Below are 19,003 nucleotides of genomic sequence, written 5' to 3'. Positions count from 1 at the left end.
GGAGTCACCAAAATGCCCACTAAAACATGACCCCAACTTTGAATAAAAGAGGCGAGGATTTGGGATTGTCAATTTTTGCCAACGTTTGTGATGAAGAAAGATTTGGCCCGATCTCGTAACCACTCAACACGTGGCAAAGGCAACAGCTCAGCATAACAGCACGCCCAAGGCGCGAGCTCCAAAGGGAGGAACCAGCAGTCCGAACTCCCTACAAGGAGCCCGAACTCCCTACAAAGAGCCCAAATTCCCTACAAGGAGCCCGAACTCCCTACAAAGAGCCCGAACTCCCCGCAAGGAGCCCGGGTTCTCCCTTAGGTGCCAAGCCTTACGAAACAACCTGAACTGGCCCGGCCCATGGCAGTTCGGGCCACACCTCTATCCAAACTCAAAACTTAATCTCGCACACCACTCCAACACTTCACCTCCAGGACGCCGAACTAAACAAACCACACCGTACCTGACACCGAAGAAGTCCGTATCCAGGGGCAACGCACCTGACTGACTTGGGATTTGACGCTTGACAGCCACACTTCAACGGCCATCTGCCACCGCCATCTCCAGTTACAGAGACGGCTCCGACAAAGGGAGCAGTGGCGGTTCTGCCCCAGCAGAGGTGATGACACCCGAACTGGCAGAAGCACAGAAGTAATCATGCCCAACCTGACAAAAGCTTAGGAGTGAGTGCGTGAAGTGGTTATAAAAGGCTCTCTACCCCCCAAGAACAAGGTATGTGAACTTTGCGCCATCTGGTTTTATCTTGCCTTTGAGGAAATACTAACTTGAGCTTCGGAGTATACTCCAGCCCGAGGCAAGATCTTTGATAGCTAGGACCCGCCGGATTGCGCACCATCAATTGGCGTCGTCTGTGGGAACGCTTCTAAAAGCCTCCCTCTAAAACTCTCATAACCTCTTTTTTCCAAAAACCCCAACACTCATGGTTTCTTCCAGCAATGCCGGATGTGGCACGGAGATGAACACCACCGGGGAACAACATAAAGTCCCCGTGGTGTGCATCGGACAGTTCACCATCCCCCTTCCGGTGGATGGAATCCCCAACCTGAATGTGCCACGAACAGTGGCGCCCGTAAACCTTCCTGCCATGAACGTCCCATTTCCTCTCCCTGTCGAAACAACCTTTACTGAACCAACTGCTATCCCCCTGGCGACCAGCCAGAACCAGTTGGACGACCTGATGCAATGCATAAGGGCAATGCAAGCCCAAATGCAACAATTCCAGCAACATCAGCTCCAGTAGCACCAAGTACTGAAACACATCTCTCAGTATCACTATTAGCAGCAGTTCCCTCAACTGCCCCTGAACCAACCACTGCTTCCACCTCGGCACCCTGCTCCAAAGCCGGTTAAGCCTTCCCCTCAAGGTGGACGCCATCACTGAGGAGAAGCCTTCCAACTTCAGAACCCCCACAAGAGCCAGGCCTCATCCCCGGGCAGAGGGAAAAGAAAAATCACCCCCGCCTCGCAGCTCGCCGACGGGTCGGGAACCTCGCCCACCAAGTCAGTATCTCGGCACTCCAAGTCTGAACTCCCGCTGACAGAGAATCGATTCAGTGTCCTAGCGGCAGACTACCAGCAGTCCGGGCCCACCAACCTCGGCAACATAGAGGTCAGCAGCGCCAGTACCAGGTCCACTCAACAACGAAGACGCCAACGAAGTTGCCGAACTGCCACCCGTGTCCTGCCCGAGCTCAGAGGTAAAGAAGAGACAAGCTCGGACGAGGTAAAAGCTACCCCGATTCTCTCAGTTCCTTCCCCCCTCGCATCGGAACTCCTTGCAGTCCCCATGCCCAGAGACTTCAAGCTCCCACCTTTGGATAAGTATGATGGGTCCATCGACCCCAACGACCACGTCGATGCTTTCCAGTCCCAAATGCACCAAGCTAGGGCCAGTAAATCGTGCATGTGCGTGGCCTTCACCACCACCTTCAGGGGGTGGCCCGCACTTGGTACAGGAACCTGGCCCCCGGGTCAATAAGAAGCTGGACCAAGTTCGTTCAGGTCTTCACCGCACACTTTGTCACCAGCAAGCGATGCCCCAAAACCGAGGAAAGCATCTTTGGAGTAGTCCAGAGGGAAGGAGAGTCCATCCGGGGCTACATCAAATGGTTCAATGACGCGTGGTTGCAGATACTGCGATTGGACCCCGCGGTGCAGATCGCGGCGGCCAAGAGAGGAGTAACACACAAGGAGTTCAAATGGCACATGGTAGCTAACCAGCCTGCGACCGTAGCCGAATTCCTCAAGCTCGCGGATAAGTTCATGAGAACAGAGGAAGAGATCAACCAAAGGACCGAAAGCGGGATCGAGAAAAGAAAGAGGGAAGGCGAGCCCTCCAACCCAGTCGACAGAAGAAAAAACCCGGCCCGGGAGCCGAAGCCGCGCCAGTCGTTGCGAGCTCCCTTAGCAGTTCGGACAGACTACACACCGTTGAACACGAGACGGACCGAGATCTTGATGACGATCAAAGACGCCCCATACGTAAAATGGCCACCTCGCCTAAAGGGGAACCCAAACGAGAGAAATAAAAACTTGTACTATAGTTTCCATAGAGATCACGATCATAGTACCGAACAGTGTAATAATCTCCGGGACGAGATAGAGGGACTCATCCGTCGCGGATACTTGAGAAATTTTGTATAGCATAATAATAATAATAACAATAAGGCGGGTCGGCAAGGGGAGCGCGGAAGGGATGCCCCCAAATCCAGTAGCAGGCCAGCCGAACCGTTGCAACGACAGCCTCCGGAAGAGAGGTCAGTTCGGGGAACCATCCATGTGATAGTGGGAGGATCGGTGGTAGCAGGTTGTACTTCGGCAGTGGCCCGAACGTCTATTCGCGAAGCAACCCGAGAAGCACAGAACCCTCCAAAGAGGCCGAAGACTGAAGAACCGATCTTCTTCACGGAAGACGATGCGCGAGGGGTCTACTACCCCCATGATGACGCGCTTGTCATAAAACTAAGGATCAGCGACTTCGAGGTCAGGCGCGTACTTGTGGATTCAGGCAGCTTGGCAGACATCCTCTTCAAGTCAGCATTTGACCAGCTGCAGTTGCAGAGAGGCGAGTTGATGCCCGCGAACACTCCCCTGGTGGGCTTCAGCGGAGAGGAAGTCAGGCCCCTCGGGAAAATAACAGTACCTGTGGAAGTCGGCACATGGCCTTGTGCGGTCAGACTCAACTACGATTTCCAGGTGGTCGCGATCCCCTCCCCATACAATGCCATAATAGGGCGGCAAATTACACACATCCTGCGGGCAGTGGTCTCCACCTACTATTTGGCAATGAAGTTCCCTACAAACTTTGGTGTGGGGGTAGCATAGGGCGACCAGCTTGAGTCCCGCAAGTGCTATGTTGCTGCCCTGAAGGGAAAAACCAAGGCGGTCGACGACCTCGAACTGGAGCGGCCTTCGGAGCAGGGCGAGGAACGAGCTTCGCCCACAGAGGAAATGGTCGCAATCCCGACTTTGGCTACGGACCCGGCTCGAACGCTACAGATCGGTGCTTCCGTCAAGGAACCTCTACGAACCAAACTGGTGAGTTTTTTACTTCAAAATTTAGATATTTTTGTATGGTCCGCGGCCGATATGCCCGCAGATAGAAAAGCTAGCATATGCACTGGTAATTGCAGCTCGAAAACTCCGCCCATATTTCCAGGTTCACACTGTCATCGTCTTGACTGACAAACCTCTGAGGCAAGTCTTACTCAAGCCCGAGGTTTCCGGTCGGCTGACAAAGTGGGCCATCGAGCTTAGCGAGTACGACCTCCAGTATAAGCCACGAACTGCTATTAAGGCCCAAGCCTTAGCAGATTTTATCGCCGAGTGCACGTTTAGCCTCGAAGTCCCTAGGCCGGTTGAGCCCGAGATCCCTAGTTCGGGTGAGCACGGAGCTCCCAAGACAATAGAGTCTGAACCCCGTGAAGTAGCAGTCAGTGTGGCATCTCTCCTGGTTAGGCCAAACGCGAACTGGGATGAGGAGCCTTGGATCCTTCACGTAGATGGCTCCTCGAACCAGCAGGGCAGCGGGGGCTGGAATAATGCTGTGCGGCCCGGGTGGCACGAAATTGGAATACGCACTACGCTTTGAGATCGCGACATCCAACAACGAGGCGGATTATGAGGCACTGATAACCAGACTGAACCTAGCGCAAAAAGTAAGAGCAAAGTACATAGTTATTTGCAGCGATTCCCAGCTTGTGGTCAACCAGGTTACGGGCGAATACGAAGCACGCGAGCTAATTATGATCTTCTACCTGGCAAAAGTAAAGGAAGCTCTGCTCAACTTCCAGTCACACTTCATCAAGCAAATCCCGAGGTTAGAGAACACTGAGGCCGACGCCCCTGTCCCGGTTAACCAACATGAGTCACAACGCCATGAGAACCATGTACATAGAGGACTTACCTCGGCCTAGCATTCTCGGTGGGGCAGAGGAGGTCACTCCCGTCCTTGAAGCAGAGCCGAGCTGGATCGACCCACTCGCGAGGTTCTTACTAGATGGAACCCTCCCTGCGGACCGCAATTCAGCTAGGAGGGTGCAGCGCTAGCCAGCCAAATATATCATAATAGACGAACGGCTGTACCGACGGTCCTACACGCTCCCTTACCTGCGTTGCTTGTGACCTACCGAAGCCGAGCTCGTACTCCGCGACACTCATGAAGGTCTGTGCGGCGGACACTTGGGAGGCAGGGCCCTCGCCCAAAAGGCACTTCGACAAGGGTACTACTGGCCAACGATGAAGGTAGAGGCCGTCGAGCTCGTCAAAAAATGCGACAAGTGTCAGAAGCATGCCAATATCCACCATCAACCTGTCGCCGACCTCAAGTACCTCACCAGTCCATGGCCCTTTGCGCAATGGGGCATCGTCCTCCTGGGGCCATTCCCGCCAGCAACAGGTGGGAGGAAGTTCCTAGTGGTGGTGGTAGATTACTTCACAAAGTGGATAGAAGCTGAACCTCTAGCAATAGTTACAGCCCGAAACATACAGAACTTCTTTTGGAAGAACATAGTATGTGGCTTCGGGTTACCTCGGGTACTGATCTCCGACAACGGCAAGCAGTTCGAGGATATCAAGTTCCAGGAATGGTGCCAAGATATGGGAATTCGTCAGAACTTCACATCGGTCGCACACCCGCAGGCAAACGGTCAGACAGAAGTAATGAACAGAGCCATCCTCCGCGGACTGAAAGCATGACTAGACTGAGCTGAAGGGTTGTGGGTGGACGAGCTACCAAGTGTTCTATGGGCTCACCGAACTACGGAAAAAACCGCCACGGGAGAGACCCCCTTTAACCTCACCTACGGCACTGAAGCGGTAATCCCGACGGATATCGAAGTACCTACACTGCGACTAGAAGCATATGATGATCAGACAAACGGAGACGAGTTACGTACCAACCTCGACCTACTGGACGAGGTAAGAGACCTCGCGTACATCCGGACAGCAGCTTACCAGCAAAGAGTAGCTCGGTACTACAATGCTAAAGTAAAGAAGCGGAACTTCCGCGTCGGCGACCTGGTTCTCCATAAGATCATGACACTCGAACCCGGCGTGGGCAAACTTGGACCAAATTGGGAAGGGCCCTATAGAGTAAAGAAAGCGCTCGGGGGGGCATACGAGCTTGAAACCTTAGAGGGGAAACAAGTACCCCGAGCATGGAATGTCGTCAACTTAAGGCGATATTACCTATAGACCATCAAGCAAAGTGGACAAAGTCGCTACCAGAGCCTAAGGGCTAGGATGCCGAGCTAACAAAGAACCTCGGCATAGGCAAGCAATGGAAAAAAGTGCCAACCAAAGGCCCTGGCAAGGTGCTGACAACGAACTAATAGGGCAGTAACCTGGGCATCTCAGAGGCTAAATATTAACACCAAAACAAGCCGCGTGAGTGCAGTAACCCGGGCAAAAAACAGATTGGGCATATGGTCAGTTCAGCAAATAAGATCAGTTCGGGAGAAAGAGCAACCAACACTTAACCAAAAGAGTCATTCCATTGCAAAATAAGGGAGTGTACATTTTCAAAACAAAATATATATATATATATACATACCGAGATCACAGGCTCAGAGGCACTTCGTCATCATTAGAAGCCACTTCAATAACACCCGAAGGACCTGCCTCATCCTCAGAGTCCGGTTCAGCGTCTGCAGCGTTGGCCATCTCCTGAGTAATGCGCGAAGTGTTTATAGCACTGATATTGAGCTCGGGGTACTATTCCGGATCATCCACCGGCTTAGTTTAAAGCCCCTTCTGTACGAGCCCACCATCAGGTCATCAAAGCGCGACGAGTTGATGTATTCATCAACAGCCTTCTTCTTGGCATCCTCGATGCCTTGAGAAAAGATATGTGTCCTCTCCCTAATGTTCTCTTGAAGGTATTCAACCGGAAGCTGCAAATCCAGCCTCAGGTCCGCCATATGCTTCACAACAACTCCCATGGCTTCGGTATTCCTCTGAGACCTCGCCAGCCTGGCTTGAGCTGCGCGAGAACCCACCTCAGTAGCTCGAGAAGCCGCCTCGGCAGCACGGGAAGCCTCTTCGGCAGCTCGCGCCTGCCTCGAGCTCCTTTCCACTTGGGCTGCCAAGGCGTGGATAGAAGAATTCACCTACCAAAAGGAAAAAATAATAAATGATCAAAAGAACAATAGCGAGAAAGTTAAAAGCAAAGAACCTGACAAGGAAATCGCTCTTACCACCATGGCATGAGTGGCAGCACGACAAGCCACCTGGTTCAGAGGGAGCTCGGTCTATGCCGCGACCTCCTCAGGATAAATGGCCTCCCTACTCTTCTGAAGAGCGTAGTTCGGCGACAACACGCTCCTGAACTCGCCTTGGTATCCCGAGCCTGAAGGCCCAACTCGGGTATAAGCGGACTCAGAGTAAGCAGGAGCCCCCGTGTAAGTAGCCTCGGCATAAGGGGCCCCTGCCGCTTCTTGTACTGGAGGGGCCATTTCGGGCTCCCTGGGCGGATCCACTAACGGGTAGTCTGGTACCTCGGGCTCCGCATCTCGGGGCAGCTCGGCACGAGTTCGCTTGGTGACTCGCTTTCTCCTCTTCATGGTGTGAAACAGATTCCCACCACGAGTCTTCTCTGCGTCCATCACACCTGCAAAAAGATCTCGGCATCAGGAAAACGAAAGAACAAAGCAAAAACAAAAGGTAAGCCTCTGAGTAAGGAACCTACCCGAACTCAGACCGGCCTCGATGAACTTAGCCTCCGTCAGATAATGGTGGCATTTTAGCCCAAGCCGTGCCCATTCCCGGAGGCCCTTCGCCGTCTCCTTATCAAGCGTAACACCGGCATCAGGGACAGCCATCCCCCACCCGGTTTGGAACGACCACCCCAATGCACTTCGCACCCTGAAGTAGTCCCGTTTCCACGCCGGGACTTTGTTGGGAAGATCGTGTAAAAGCTTAAAACCCGGGCAAGGAGACAGGTAATACGCCCGCCTACGCCCGGGAAGGGGACCCGCTTGCTTCTTAAGCATCAGAATTGAAGAAAAAATCTCCAAGTCTAAGGGCAAGATCTGTTCACAAAATAGGGAGATTGTCCCCACCAAGTTACGAATAGAATTCGGGTGAAGCTGGCCGACAGTAATGCCGAAGTGGTTCATGACCTCGACTATAAGGGGGTGGAAAGGCAGGCGCAACCCAGCAGCGAGCTGCTCCCGGAATATCATGATTTCATCAGGACCGTGTTCCCAAGGGAAACTGCCCGAGGGTATAAAATAGGTGTACTCCCTAGGCAAGTTAAACTGGGTAATAAGGGAGTGAAGCCCCTCAGGCGTCATGGTCGAAGGCCCAAACTTGTCTAACGTCCGACCTCGGCGGGAGGAGGACGCCAGACTACCCGAGGTAACTCGGCCTATTGGTTCGAACTCTTCCTCGAGTTCTACCTCCGGTTCGCTAGGACTGTCGGGGGATGCAACTCGGTTCGTAGAACCTGCATCTGATCCCCTTGAAGAACTGTCTGAGCTATCCGAGCTAGACATCGGGAGGAGAAGATGGATTCCAGGAAAGTACTCATCGGTAAAAAGGCTTGAACGAACTACGGGAACTTGAACGCGAGCTACAAGTTTGAATGCGAGCTAAAGGCTTGGACGCGAGCTGAAATTTGGACACGAGCTCAAGAAGCAAAATGCAGAAGTGACAAAGCAACTAGGGTCCCCCACTATTTATATCCATAGTAACAAAAAATCAACGGTTTTGATCAAAGCAGATCCGACGGCCCGCAGTCACGCTGACCGCACGTTTCCTGAGACCGAGACGTGACTGGCCGCACGTCTCCTGAGACCGAGACGTGACTGGCCGCACGTCTTTTGAAACTGAAAGAGCGCCAGCACACGTCGCCTCGCATTAAATGCGGTTGTGGCGCGTTTTTTCACAATTGAAAAGATGCCCGTTGTTACATCTCCCAGCGGCGTGCTTTTTTGAATTTTGAAAAAAAAACGTACGCTGTCACGTCGGTCAACATTTATAGACAGATTGGCGTGTTTTCCCGACTTTTTGGCGCTCGAGAAATCTGGAAAGATCCTAACGAACGCGCACTTCGCGCTATCAGTCAAAACCAGTTCGAAGTACGGGACAAATCCACCCGTCACCTCGCGAACTCCCCACGCCAGGGCAAGTCCCTTTGCGCGAGGAGTGGGGGGCAATTGATGAAGGAAGATTTGGCCCGACCTCGTAACCACTCAACACGTGGCAAAGGCAACAGCTCGGCACAACAGCATGCCCAAGGCGCAAGCTCCCAAGGGAGGAACCAGCGGTCCGAACTCCCTACAAGGAGCCCGAACTCCCTACAAAGAGCCCGAACTCCCTACAAGGAGCCCGAACTCCCTACAAAGAGCCCGAACTCCCCGCAAGGAGCCCGGGCTCTCCCTTAGGTCCCGAGCCTTACGAAACAACCCGAACTGGCCCGGCCCATGGCAGTTCGAGCCACACCTCTATCCGAACTCAAGACTTAACCTCGCACACCACTCCAGCACTTCGCCTCTAGGACGCCGAACTAAACAAACCACACCGTACCTGACACCAAAGAAGTCTGTATCCAGGGGCGGCGCACCTGACTGACTTGGGATCTGACGCTTGACAGCCGCACTTCAACGGCCACCTGCCACCGCCACCTACCACCGCCATCTCCAGTTACAGAGACGGCTCCGACAAAGAGAGCAGTGGCGGTTCTGCCCCAGCAAAGGTGATGACACCCGAATTGGCAGAAGCACAGAAGTAATCATGCCCGACCTGACAGAAGCTTAGGAGTGAGTGCGCGAAGTGGTTATAAAAGGCTCTCTACCCCCCAAGAACAAGGTATGTGAACTTTGCGCCATCTGGTTTTATCTTGCCTTTGAGGAAATACTAACTTGAGCTTCGGAGCATACTCACCGGGTTCTTCCCCAGAGATTACTCTCTTTCCCCTTCGTTTCAGGCACCTTCTGCTCTAGCCCGAAGCAAGATCTTTGACAGCTAGGAGCCGCCGGATTGCGCACCATTAGTTTGGATGGTTGATAAAGAGAATTAGATGACACTCGAAGGGCATTTGTATGTTTTCAAATGCCATTTAACGGCTAATTAATGGCTAATTAACAATAGGTATTGGATTGGCACATTTTGAAAGTTCAGGTACTGAATTGTTGCATTTTAAAGTTTGAGGACCAAAGTGGCACTAGGCCCAAAGTACAAGATACTAGTCGGAAGATTTTCCTTTTATTAATACCATATAAAAATCTATGAGATTTCAAAGATCTTCACAAACATTCAAAGCCTTTCATGTTTAGTTATTAGAATAAAGGGGCTTGTTTTGAGTAAGAGGGACAATAAACTATCAAGGATTATGGAATTGATGTCATATTTTTTAGTATGGCCCGATTAATACCATATAAGAAATTTTGAACCTTTATGTTGACATTTGAAGCCTCTATCCTCAATTATTAAGGTGTAGGGGCTTGTTTCGAGAAAGAATTAAAACATAATAAAGTATCATGATTTATAAAGTTGATGTCATATATATGGTGTGATTAAATAACATATAAGAAATTTATGTGATTTTAGAGACATCAAAGGCATCCAAAGTCTCCCTGCTCAATTATTAAGGTATATGGGCTTATTTTGAGCAAGAGCCATAATAACTACAGTTTTGGTAAGGCATATTCTCTATTTGTCCTTTTTATTCGTGTTAATTAGAGAAATAAATACCTGGGCAGTAGAGGACTTGAAGAATGTTGGAAGAGAAACGTTTCAATAGGTTCTATGTCTTCTCTGTTCATTGAATAGAAGACATGAACCAGTTGTTTTCTCTCTTTGAGCTTTTGGGTGTGGGCTGAAGGTAAAATTTCATAGACTTTTAGGGTGGTCTAGAGTTAAAAGATAAATGCTTTTTCATTTTTTATTTAAAAGAGGAAAAAAGAGTAATGGGAGTGTTAACCCAGTTCCCGTTACTTTTACACTTCTCCCCAAAAAAGCAACACGGATGGAAGTATAGCCTGCATTGTAACCATGGTTTTTAAAACCGAACTGGTTAGGGGTCCGGTTACCGGTTTGAACAGTTCGACCATTCAATATGAACGGCCAGCCCAGTTCTAACAAAAAAAATAAAAATATTGAAAAAACTAAAAAACGATCAAAATCGTTAGAACAATTAACCGGCTGGTTCAGCGGTTTGCTGATCAAAATCAACAGTTTTAGAGAAAAAAATGGTTTTGGGAAAAAACAGAATCGATCAGATGACCGGTTCCCAGTTTTTCCGATCCGACCGTCTGGTCCGATCCGGTTTTGAAAACCATGATTGTAACAACAAACTGTAGCACATCCGAACTCAGTTTGGCAATGCATGTAATGTCGCCTGCTAGGTCAATGCCTCACCTCGTATGGGAGTTCTCTATGAATTATAAATGCCCATCCAGAGTTTCATTTTGCATTTAACTTAAAGAATGCTCAGAGAGAGATGATGATGTCGGAGTTCGATTTAAGATGAGACGAGAGAGGAAATCAGAATCGTAACTCTGATCTTTGGAACGTGAAAAGCAGCAGCATTATATTTATAGGCAGGATGCAATGGAGGTTAATTCTTTTTTTGATAAAAAAAGAATAGGAATGTAAATAAATAAACAAAATATAAGGTTTTAGTTTTACACTACATATTTACATTTGCATTTGTACTCCTTCCAAATTCATCCAAAGTCAATTTTAGTAGTTAGTCACATGGGAAATTATTCAAATTCAAATTTAGATGAACAGACCAGACCCTACGCTCAAAATCAAATGGGCTTTATTTGTAATCCAATCTGCCACTTTAATTATTTGCAGTGTAGGTTAATTCGTCGATGATGCCGGGTCCGATCAAGATCATCACGAGCAGCAGAATCATAACCCTCGACCTCGAGCGATGTCGTCTATGGATAGCAATAAGCCAATAAGCCTGCATGGGAGAAGTGAGAACTCGGTGGTTGACCTAAGCAATCTACGCCTTTGGTGAATGGTGACCCCAACATTGCAGACAACCTCCATTTGCGTGCGTCAAATGTGTTAATCAAACACAGCCGTTGGATTGTCTGATATGACCACATCAATTTATTTCTGGTAATTAAAATAGACACACCCTGATAATATAGACAGGATAGGAAAAAAAAAAATCTTGAATCTTGGAAAATGATAAGATTACATTAATAGAAGAGGGGTCTTCCATGAGATGTGAAGGAAGAGCTATGTGGAATGACTTGTATAACACTTGACAACAGGGAGATTTCTATAGCAGATAAAATTGATGAAACCTTTACCTTTGGCGGATAGAAACAGTTCAGAAAAGAAGGTCCAACTCCACCACAAATACACAACAGGATTAAGGTATAGTCTTTTGCTTTGGGAAGTGGGTATTAGCTGTTTATACCGAACATCGAAACATAATTATTTGTAAAAAATAGCATCCAATTGATGGATGGTGTAAATTGAAAATAAGTGGAGAATTAGGAAAGCCTTCACTCGTACGTCTCCTCATTCCGATTAGGCCATATTTGAGAGTGTTTGAAAACATGTGTTTATTCAAAATAAGTGTTTATTAGGGTCGGGGCCATAATATTGGTGTAAGTCCAAAATAAGTATTTATTTTTTAAAATAAGAGTTTATTTTTTTAACCCAAAATTTACTTTTTTAAGTGCTTATATAATAAGCACTTATTCAATCTTTTTTCTTTTAAAATTATCCTTAGTTGAATTTTATAAAAGTGCTTTTGTAAAAGTATTTTTGTAAAAATACTTCTATAAAAGTGCTTTCACAAAATTACTTTGGTAGAGGTTTTTTTAATAAAGTGCTTTCATAAAACTACTCTTGTAAAAGTGCTTTCCTAAGATTAATAAAAATGTTTTCATAAAATTGAAAGAAAATGAAGGACAAGATAATCACAAATGCTTATTTAAGTGCTTATCGGAGAAAAAGACTACCAAATCCCCCAATATTAAATAAGTGCTTATTCTTTAAAATAAGAACTTGAATAAGTTGGGTGCCAAATGTAAATAAGTGCTTATTTGAATAATCACTTATATTTAACATAAGCACTCCCTAACATGGCCTAAATAAGGAAGCAAGCACATGACTAAATCTTGATGCTTCTAATTAGTCCCTCCTCATTTCTCTTCATTGACAATCGGATACACACCATCTATATCTATATATTAAAATGGAATTTTCCAAGTTGGTATTTTTCTGCTTTCTGAATTTTTCTCAAAGGCACTTAATTTATTTTGGTTTCTTTTGATTTTTTTTTTAAATTGAACAAAATAGCTCAAGTGGCTAATCAATTTTAAGACTTTTAAACTCTATTCATTAATTCACACATTAACTCTCTCTCCTCTTTCTCATCGACTCATTAATTATCTCTTATTAATTATGACTTTAACTCTCTCATTGAATAACTTAAGCCAATAATTCTCTCTCCTGTCATTTATTCCATGGAATTGACTAAATTCGTCAAATTTATCTATATCTATTCCAAATTAAGTATAAGTTTATATACATTAGATATAAACCTTTTTACATTTTTCCAAGAAGAACAAAGAGAATTATTCTTTGAAAGTTGTTTAACAAAACAAATTAGTGGAGGGTAAAGTTGAAACTTTAAATCACCTTAACACTAATAAATGTATTTTGGTAATTTCAATGTCTTTGTTATTAAAAAGCCAAGGGAAATGAGTTATTTGCACTTTTTTTTTATCAAAACTATAGGGAGGCTTTTGTTAGGGTCAAAATAGAAAGGTGGTTTATAGTATTGTTATAGAGACGGGATCTGCTCCTCACACTTGGGCGCCTCACATGCACATCCATCGTGCATTGGGAACATCTCCTGTGAATAATAACTTAAAAGTACGGAAGATGTTCCCAATACATGGTAGGATGTGCGTGTGAGGCACCCTCTGTGAGAAGCAGATCCGGTCTCATTGTTATAAAAGGAGTTTTTTTAATAATTTTACCTAAAAATAATACAAAAGTAATAATAAACCATTAAAAATAAAAAAATTAATAAAAAAATTAACACTAAGATACAAAAAATAATATAAATTTATCTAGAACATAGGAAATTGGCCACTTTGTCTGATTAAGTGCAACTTAGATTGTAATAAGATAAATTAGACATAATCCAAAAAGTAATACTTGAATTGGACTTAGATGGATATCACTTAATTAAAAATGTCATAAAGCTCCGTCTCCAATTTTATTTAAAAATAAAACCTATGCATCACATGAGTCTGACTAATTATTAATTAATTTAAACTCAAAAAGATAGAAGGGTATCGACCTCCACACACACATATCATGTGTGTGATTGATGACATATCATGTGCTGGGCTGTAGACATAGTTTTGGATTTTGTTGGGAAGGGAATGAATGGCTGCGAATAAGTTGTATTATTACTTTAAAACATGGATTGGATGATGGGATCTAATAAATTTTTATGTATGTGAAGGTGTTGCCACCGACATGTCGCATTGATTTACGGGATAATAGGTGTTTGTCGGAGGTTGTCTTCTCAATCTCACCACAATTAATTCCAGCAGAAAACATACTTACTCTATAGTCTATTATTGATAATTCACACACAGAAGACAGAGTTATAGTTTAATTTGCTGTTAGAATTTAGGACCTGGGAAGATGTTTCCAAACTTTGACAATCTGCCACCGACTGCCACTGCCATAAACCAATCACCCATCTTCCTAAAATATTAATATGGTAATAAGAATTAATAACAGAAAATGACTTGCCATAGTGAAATACTGAAATTCACTTGGCCAAGTAGAATAGTAGATGCAGGCTAGTGTTTAGTTTTTTTCCTTCTAAATAATGAACTATTCTATTTTTTAAAATGGTTGGTCTACATCTAAATGGCCCCATCTAAAATGGTTGCCATGAAACAAAATCATTGCGCGCACACACTCTCTCTCTTCCAATAAGCAATTCATTTTCAATTTATTCTATTTTTTATTTACTCTATCTATGAGCCAACATTCTGTATTGCTCCAGAGTCCAGACAGGATTTAAATTGATCCCAGGTATTGTGGTATGGAACTTATACTCGATTCTTGCAATGCACCATTTAACTTGGTTTATGGTCTGTAAGAATGCTAATAAATAAAGAAATTGCCGGAACTCTTGTCTTTGTCCTGTAGTTTTGTCTTTTCATGGGTGCTTTCATAGTGAAGAACAGAAAAGTTGTGTTGCAAGTGACCTGTTCATGGGCCGGGCTTTCACTTGTCACTATTGAATGAAAATATATTAGGCCCGAGCCCAAGTCCGGCCTGATCAACGAGCTTATAACTTGGGCCCAAGCCCAGCCCTGGTAAAAAGCTTGAAACCCGAGCCCGAGCCCGAAATCCGACCTAATTGAAAAAAAAACAATTTTCCCTAACAAATTAGAATAAAAATTCAAATAGTATTTTTTTTTCTATTTAAATGAACAATGGGCCTACAAGATGGTATTTTTCCCTTTCTTTTACATTTTAAAACACAATTTTATATTCTTAAATCAAAAAAATTATTCAAATGGACATAAATCACATAACTAATTTTAAGTTTAATATTAGGTCGGGCTAGGCCGGGTTCGGGCCGGACCAAGCTCGGGCCGGACTATTTTGACAAAACCCAAGCCCAACTCGAATTTATTGCAGGCCAGGCTTTTTGGCCCAAATTTAAACCCACGGGCCTATAAGCATGTTCAAACCCGTTCGGGGGTCGAGCCACCCAGCCCATGAACAAGTCTAGTTGTCAGTAACCAACTGATTAATATCTACCAACACTCCTTTATTTTCTATTATCAAATACCTCAACTCAAAAACTCCATTTCGGCGCATCATTTTTTCAATTGAAAATATAGAATTAGCAAATAAGAAAAACCTTGGTTCAATCATGTTCATTCAGGTTGAACGACACTGAACGACAAAATCCTAATAAGACCATTGTTGAAGTGCGGTTGTCCAAAAGCAACAATTTTTTGATATATTTCGGAAGATTTATGTTTCATCCAGTGATGGTATCTTGGTAACAGGGGCGGAGGAAATTTTCAGCAGGGGGCCAAAATCTAAAGTGGATTAGAGGGGGGTAATAAAATATAAATGGGCCCATAAGGGGAGCCTTATTCTGTTTGCTTGAGACTGTTGAGGGATATCAGCTACCCATTTGAAGAAACAGTCCAATGACCTGGATACACACCATGAATACACACACATAAATCCTACCTCCAAAATAAAGGTTATTTTTTTGGTTGTATGCTTATAAAACATTTATTTTTAAATTTGAGCCTTGGATGAGATTACATAGTAGTGTATCTGATACCAGAGTGGAATAACAGGCTTACCATTTGCAAAACATCAAATTGAAATAAGCACAAGATACTCTCCCAATTCACCAGAGAGAAATTTGGCTGAAACCTTGACTATTGAGAAACGAATGCTACTTTGTTTTTATTTTAACATACAAATGATGCACAAAGTCATAGAATCAACAAATGATACAATCAATCTGATTGGAGAGACATGCATCTTGAATAAATATTGGAACACACGGAGGGTTACAGCAAGAGCTTGTCTTTGTCCAATGAGATCTGCATTTGACAGTCCACAAGGAAACCTTGACAGTTAAAGCTGCCCCTAAAGAAATTTCATCAAATGTCATATCTATTCCTTGATCTTATAAAACATCCCACCGAGTAAATTGGTTTGTGAAAGTAAGAAGAAAATGATGGGCAAATCATATTCCTTCTTGACCATTACGAAAATGCTTTGATGCAATGCAAAAACAAGGTAAACATTATTGAAACTAATGTTGTCAGACTCAGACCAGATAAAAACGGGAAACAGTTTGTGGGCAAGAGAACCGAGCTCGCTGGCACTCCAGATCTCCTACCCACAAATTTCCTACATCCATACCTACAAGACACTACCGCTGTCTATTAGGAACATCTCTCCCCATGAATGACAAGGGATATATTCCCAATGCATGCCCGTAGTGTCCAGTGGGTATGGATGTGAAAACAGTTCATGGGTAAGAGATCCGAGCTCTTCACTGGGTGAAAACCATGGTTTTCAAAACCAGACCGGACCAGACGGTCAGACTGAAAAAACGGGAACCAATTCTGTTTTCCCCAAAAACGAGATTTTCCCTCAAAACTGTTGATTTTGGTCAGCGAACCGCTGAACTGGGGATTAACCATTCGAACGGTTTTAACCATTTTATTTTATCTTTTATTTTTTTGTCATAACAGGCCAAGCAGTCGATTCAAATGATCGGACCGTTCGACCCAATAACCGGATCCTGACCGGTTCGGTCTCCATGTCAGTTTTAAAAACCATGGTGAAAACCGTCATTTTAACTGGGATATAGAAAGGTCACTGGGTCACCGTCACCAGTTCAACCGTCCAGTCTGGCCAAGCCTGGCAACATTGATGGAAACAAACTGAGAGATTACCAAGAGAAGATCCTCATCGGTACCAAATGATTTGCGGGCTTCTTCTAGGCATCCCGTGGAAACCTTGTCACATTTCCTGCAAAAGCTTTGGAAATTAATAAAAAGCAATTTAAGTTAATAATTGATAATTAATAAATACATTTATATGGGTTCTGATGATGATGATCCCCTAATAAATTGTGAGTTCAAGCAAGTTCTCTAAAGAAAGAATTTATTAAGTAAAGGTCTATCTACTTTTTTCAGCACTTCTGATCTCTATTTTTTTTTTATTGGAAACCACTTCTGATCTCTATGCTTAATGGTCTATCATCCTCTTTTTTCCATCCTATCAAAAAAAAAAAAAAAAACCTACTGGATGAAATAATTGGTGTGACAGATCCGACGGTGGGTCATGATTACTTGGGATGTCTGTTAGATGGAGTGCAACAAAATATGATGGCATGGCTTCTTCCCGTCTCATTTTTTTCCTATTCCTGTCAAGTCTTGACCTTTTGATTCTGTTTGGTTGTCAATAAAAGATAAAAAAAAAATGAAAGACGACAAGAAATAGAAAAGAAAAGAAGAGGAAATTTTTATTTTTCTTAAACTTCTATTTGGTTGGCAAGAAAGTTAAGAGAAAAAAAATTAAAATGGGTCCCACCTGCTCATCTTGAACATTCAGCTAACTTTGTAAGGAAAAAATAACTATCATTTAAAATAAAACTTTGGAATTAAAAAAAAAATCTTATTGTATGCCGTAGCACCTTTCATAGGCCAAATGCTTGGCAAAATGGTGTACATGAGGTTGTATGTCTGTGTACAAAATTCTGCAAATGAGCAGTCCATCTAAAAAATTAGGTAGGTAAAAAAGCTGTCACCGTACATAGAGGTCCTTTCTACCCCAGCTCTAGCTGACTGAACCACCATGTTGACTTCTTTTTGAAGTCCATTGGATATCATCTGTAATGGAAGCTAAGAGTTCCCTGGCTTTGTTTAGGAAGTGAGACACCATGGGCCCCTTACCACACCTTGGCTCATCTAGCGACATTTGCTTTTGAATTGCCTTCCACTAAAAAAGATGCAATATTTGCCCGGCTAGCTATCTGAGAAACTATAGGGAGGGCAATAATTTCAGCATTTTGGAGTCTGCAATCCCCACTTATGCCTGGCAATCTTGGATTTCCTTGTGATCTCCTAATTGTATTACCATGTTACACGGGGACGGGAGCCCACACAAATGGAAAAGCAGGGGAAGGCTGAAAAATCTCCAGGAGGTTATTTCTTATGTCATCAGGAGAAATGCCTTGAAGTTACTCGGAGGCAAGAATTCATGAACAAACAAGTGAAAATACATGCCCCCTAATAACCAAATTCCTGTTTTAAAAGTTTGTTGAGAAAATTTTACAAATAAAGGAGAAGAAAAAGAAAGTGCTGATGAAAATCTCTTTTAAAAAAAATCATCTAAAACATTAGATACCTAATCTTCTATACGTGAATTGAGTCCTTCCAAAATTTGAAATAAGGATATAACTAAACGTATTCAGTTAGGGTTATCATACTAAGAGTGATAATTATAAACATTGATCAGTATTTGTACCTGAAAAAAAAATTAAGGCTCTTCTTGGCACATTTCATGTTAACATTGATCACAGAATATCATTAGGTTGAATGAATAAAACTTGTCCATGTTCTGAAACAATATTTATTCAAGATAAATGTCTATTTTCTGTGGGACTGATGCCACTGTCACTCTGACATAAATGCTGTTAGCTATAGATTCATAAAACAAATACTCAAATGCACAATGATTTACAGATTAACACATGAGTATTCAAAATGACAACAGGAATTATTTCCCAAAGTTTCCAATTTGTCAATATGCAGAGGTTGTACTATGAGAGAGTTTTTGGTCTAAGAGATGGATGAATACCATAAGCATTATAAAACCAAAAGTATAGATGTTATGAAAGTAATTGTATACAAGGAAAACATGCAAGTTGTGTTTCTGTAGGTTCACATTGATATTGGGAGATCCATCACTGCTAAAGAAGGTTAAAAGA

General features: G+C 44.1%; 1 protein-coding gene across 8 annotated transcripts in view; it reads right to left on the bottom strand.

Moving 5' to 3' along the window:
• Nucleotides 1-15,752: 15,752 nt before the first annotated feature.
• The window catches only part of LOC104601147 (guanylyl cyclase 1), a 33,560-nt gene continuing 30,309 nt past the window's right edge, over nt 15,753-19,003 (bottom strand). For 5 of the 8 annotated variants that reach the window (XM_088897900.1, XM_088897901.1, XM_088897902.1 and 2 more), the window contains 2 exons: nt 16,965-17,040; nt 15,753-16,100 (listed from right to left, as the gene is read on the bottom strand). In XM_088897900.1, coding sequence (XP_088754026.1) covers nt 16,068-16,100; nt 16,965-17,040 — 109 coding nt within the window. In that variant the 3' untranslated portion in view covers nt 15,753-16,067. Of the gene's footprint in view, nt 16,147-16,964; nt 17,041-19,003 lie in introns of all 8 variants that reach the window. The other 3 variants (XM_088897904.1, XM_088897905.1, XM_088897903.1) reach the window with 2 other exon arrangements.

This window comes from Nelumbo nucifera, chromosome 2, assembly GCF_055504915.1.
Source record: "Nelumbo nucifera cultivar China Antique chromosome 2, China Antique-T2T, whole genome shotgun sequence".
NCBI classification, from domain to species: domain Eukaryota; kingdom Viridiplantae; phylum Streptophyta; class Magnoliopsida; order Proteales; family Nelumbonaceae; genus Nelumbo; species Nelumbo nucifera.
Note: the sequence above shows the minus strand (reverse complement) of the source record. Positions and strands in the feature narration are given on the sequence as shown.